At 39.1% G+C, this 4738-nt stretch overlaps 1 protein-coding gene across 1 annotated transcript; it reads left to right on the forward strand.

The window, feature by feature from the left end:
* Positions 1 to 1171: 1171 nt before the first annotated feature.
* LOC145687404 (histone-lysine N-methyltransferase SETMAR-like) lies at positions 1172 to 1525 on the forward strand. The gene has a single exon (XM_081760860.1). The coding sequence runs from the start codon at positions 1172 to 1174 to the stop codon at positions 1523 to 1525; it is 354 nt and encodes a 117-aa protein (XP_081616986.1).
* The last annotated feature ends 3213 nt before the right edge of the window (positions 1526 to 4738 follow it).

The raw sequence follows: 4738 nt of genomic DNA on the forward strand, positions 1-4738 counted from the left end.
GTTGATAATTATGCATCATTTAATCCCTCGGATTACGGTTTCTTAGAAGAAGATAGTGATTGGTTGTCTTTCATAGTAGAAGAAATACTTCCACCAGATTTTCCTGTGGCTCGCAAATGCAAAAAATGTGCCAAAATCACTGTTTGCAAATGTCGCATATCATTGATTTCTTGCTCTAAATTCTGTGAATGTGGTCTTAATGGCTGTAGTAATCGCTACAACTAACATGTATATTGTAGTACCCAGTAACACAGGGCCCTGTAATACCATAATATTGTACCATATTAAGTGAAATAGTTGAACTTTATTTCTGTATGCAGCTATTGTATAGAGTTCGTTCAATAATGATTTGCACTCCCTCCTATAACTGGTGCCAAGTAACAGTTTGAAATGTTTGTTGATGTATGCATTAAGATAGACTATAGTACTGTCAAACCCCACTAAATGGTTTTGTTTCTTTCCATAGGTAGCACATTGTAGCAGCAGTTGTTCCAACTTGCCAGGACGCTGGTGGACAGCTAAAAGACAGCATGGAAGTAGACATACGTGGGCAACGATGGACAGTGTGGTTTCTCTGGAGGGAATGAGTGAATACTTCATACATCCACAACAGATTATTAGCCGTATGTGGGGACACAGCACCAAGTCACAGATCCGTGTTTCATTGGGTATCCGAATTCAAAGAAGGCAAAGACAGTGCTGCAAAAAACAAAAGCACTGGGCGTCCTGCAACTGCACGCAGACCAAGCAATGCCGCGCGAGTGAATGGTTTGATAATGGAGCACAGGAGAATCACGTTTGATGAACTAGAGAGAGAAACAGGTCTATCACGGGGTTCCCTCTACATTATCATTCATGAGGATTTGAAGTTGCACAAGGTGTGTGGACAATAGGTGTCTCATGACCTCACCGTTGCACAGAAACAAAAGTATGTGGAGATTTGCCAGCAGTTGATGCAACAGTACAGTGAAAATCCGACCGAGTTCTTTGAGCGTCTGGTCACAGTCGACGAAACTTGGTTCCTCTACGAGACTCCAGAAAAGAAACGCCAGTCCATGGAATGGAGGCATACTGGAAGCAGGCACGGATAGAACTATTCGTGCGGAAACAAATGGCGACCATTTTCTGGGTTTAGGAAGGGATACTGCTTGTGGAATGGCTCCCTCCCAATATGTCCATCGACAGTGAGAGCTACTGCAGTTTACTGCATAGACTCCGCCGACGCATCCAACAACGCCAACAAGGAAAATGGGCCCGTGGCATTCTTCTCCAACACGATAATGCACGGCCACATGTCAGTCGCCAGACAATTGCCACAGTGCATGAACTAGGGTTTAGTGTACTGCCGTATCCTCCATATTCGCCGGATCTGGCTCCTAGCGACTCAGCTTTATTCGACACAATGAAAGAGGGCATGAGAGATAAAAAGTTCAACACAAATGATGAACTCCACGCATTTGTCCGCCACTGGCAGAGAGATACCCCCAAAGAATGGTTTGCTACACAAATAATGAAGCTTCCATGACGGTGGCAAAGGTGCATAGACATTGCCGCGGAAAGCCTCTAAAATAAACTGTAATCGTTAGTTCAATAAATGGTTCCTGTGAAAAATTAATTGTAGTGCCAATCATTTCTGAACGCCACAGGTATTATGGTTTTATTACGAATTGTTAGCATCAAGAGAAAAGCCTATCATTAAAATTTTATCAAAATCATGTTGTTAATTTATTATTAATATATTCATCGTGAAAATAGAGATAATCTGAGAAAATTGGACATTCTTCGAAGTAATGAATGTCAATTTAGTCTTAGATATTGTCTGATATCTTGGAAAATTCTGGAAATATCAAGATATTTTGCTCAAGGTTGAAGTAATCCATTAAGACTTTAGAAAATATTGTAGACGAGAAATTCTCTATACACAACTTTCCAATAGGAGCAGCACTTATAAAATGAAAATGGAGCTCTACGAATGTATTTGATAATTTACGTAATAACGTCATCACCCCCGCCCTGTGAGCAAACAATCTACGCTAATATACGGCAAAGCCTTGAGAATAAAATAACATATAAATTTGACTCCTATCTATGTTTATTGTATCATTTAAAAACTTTTAAATTCATTTCCCACTCATACAGCCGTCTCCAAAGGGTTAAAGTTTGAAGCACAACTGAAAGAAAAGTCACATGATCCGGATCAGGTGACCAAGCTATAAATAGTCCATCATCACTATAGAAACGATTCCAAGAGAGAAATGCCGTGTACGCAACTTTTCCAACAGATGCTATGTATGGCCCCAAGACTATGCCGTCGGCGAAGAATTGCGGTGGCTGCTGGCGACATTATTGCCGAACTGCTGCTTCCACCTCCGCGTCACAACTGTAGCGTTGCCCCTTAAGGTGATCCGTAAGTTTGGGGAAGAGCCAAAAGTCGCAGGGCGCAAGATCCTGACTATAGACAGGATGAGACAGAGTGTCAACATCACTTTGCCAGAAGATGGGGCAAGTTTGAATTTGTTTGGTAGAGGAGAGGACGTGTGACGGTACTCCATCGACTGACGATTCATTTCTGGGTCATAATGATGTATCCACGACTCGCCGGCGATGAATGTTCCTGGGTGCACATCAACGACAGCTCGCTGTTTCAACCGCACTTCACCACTGTATGTTATGGATTGCTCCATTACTGTGAAACGAGATAGGGGGATGAAACAAGTGACATTCTATGGTTTAAACATCAGTACATTAACGATAAATAGTTTTGAATGTTTCAGTACTATTGGCCAAGTAGTGGGCTTGAAGGCAATACTTTCTGTATTACCCACGTAGATACAGAAAGACGATTTTCTGCCATCTGTCGATCAAGCGTCTCAAAAATGCATTTGATTTTCATGCATAAAAGTCTCTAAAACCAGGAAATGGTAGAAATTCACTACGACTTCCGGTTTCAATATTGACCTACAAAGAGCAAAAATGCTAAGAGAGAGTGAGAATCAGTTTTATGCAATCTACTGAACGTTCTAAGAATAGGTAGCATCTTGTTTCTTAACCATATATTCAAACCGGAAGTGGCAGAAATCAATCTCCTCTGGTTTAAACGTAAATCACCTTAGAATAAAAACCTCAATAGGTAGCGAGAAGCTACTTTCTGTAGTCAATTAAGTGTCCGAAAAAATATATTTCATCTCTGCTCTAGTCTTTCTACTGAAACTGAAAGTGACACGAATGAATCACTGTCTGTTTTAACGTTGAATGTTATAGAGTAAAAACAGTAACAAATAGCGAGAAGTGGACATCTGTAATCTATTAAGCGTCCCAAGAATATATTTAATCTCCACTCTAATATATTTATTGAAACCAAAAGTGGCAGAAATTCAGCTACTTCCACTTTTAACGTTGATTGTTATGGAGTAGAAACGAATAACAGAAAGAGAAAAGCGATTTTTTGAGTCGATGAAGTGTCTCAATAACGCATTGGATTTCCAGTTTTAAGTCTCTACTAAAACTGGACATGTAGAAGTTCATTAAGACTTTCGGTTCAACAACCAATGGAAGCAGTAGAAATCAACAATTTCCAATTTTAGCGTTGATCACTATAGAGTAAAAACTGTAATACATAAAGATATACGGTTTACTATAATAGATTAAGCGTCTCAAGAATACATTAAATTTCCAACCTCAACACTTTATTAAGACCGGAAGTGGTAGACATCTACTACAACTTCTGGTTTCAACATTGTTTTACATGGAGCAAAAATATACCAGATAGCTGTAAACGTTTTTTTTTTTTTAATTGATTTAGAGTTCTAAGAATAGGTCATATATTTATGAAGCCTGTATTCAAAACATAAGTGGCAAATGTCAAAAACTTCCTATTTAAACGTTGATCATCTTAGAGTAAAAACAGAAATAGATAGCGAGAAACGATTTTCTGTAATTAATTATTCGTACTAAAAATATATTCTCTCTCTAATCTCTCTACTGAAACAAATGAACTACTTTTTACTTTAACATTGAATGTTATAGATGAAAACGGTAATAGATGGCGAGAAGCGGCTATCTGCAATTTCTAGTTCATAGCAATCAACGGTAAAGCTGGAAGTAATTGAATTTTTGTCACTTCCAGTTGAACAGAGTTATTAGAATAGAATCGGAATATATTCCTGGGACGCTTAAAACTAGAAATGGTTGAAATCAAGTACGATTTCTGGTTTCAATACAAATCTGCATACAACGAAAATACTAAGAGATAGTGGGAAACGGTATTCTGTAATCAATTAAGCGTCCCAAGAATATATTCCATCTTCATCCTAATCTCTCTACTCAACCGGCAGAACCATAAATCTACTACCACTTTCGGTTTAAATAATAATTGAGAAAATATTCAAGCGCAACGTCATCTTGAAGTTGCAGCAACCGTGGGAACAGTTTCGACGTATCAACAGAAATTGTGTTTATCAAGTCAATGTAACCTACTTTATTGTGCATAACACTACATCTGAGTACGAAAGATATACTACAAAGAAACTACTGGTGCACTGTACGTCCTAAACACTAACAGTAACTGTTCAAAGTGACGACCACCGATCTCGATGCATGCAGCACAACGCCTAAGGAAATTTTGCCTTATTCGCTCAAATATCCCCGCCGCGGCGTCTGTTGCACAATCAAGCAGGCAGCTAGGACTGTAGCAAGCAAGTCTTCCTCGAATTGATGTGTCATCGAAGGAAAAAGGCGA

This window comes from Thermobia domestica, chromosome 6, assembly GCF_964235325.1.
Source record: "Thermobia domestica chromosome 6, izTheDome1.hap1.1, whole genome shotgun sequence".
Lineage (NCBI taxonomy): Eukaryota > Metazoa > Arthropoda > Insecta > Zygentoma > Lepismatidae > Thermobia > Thermobia domestica.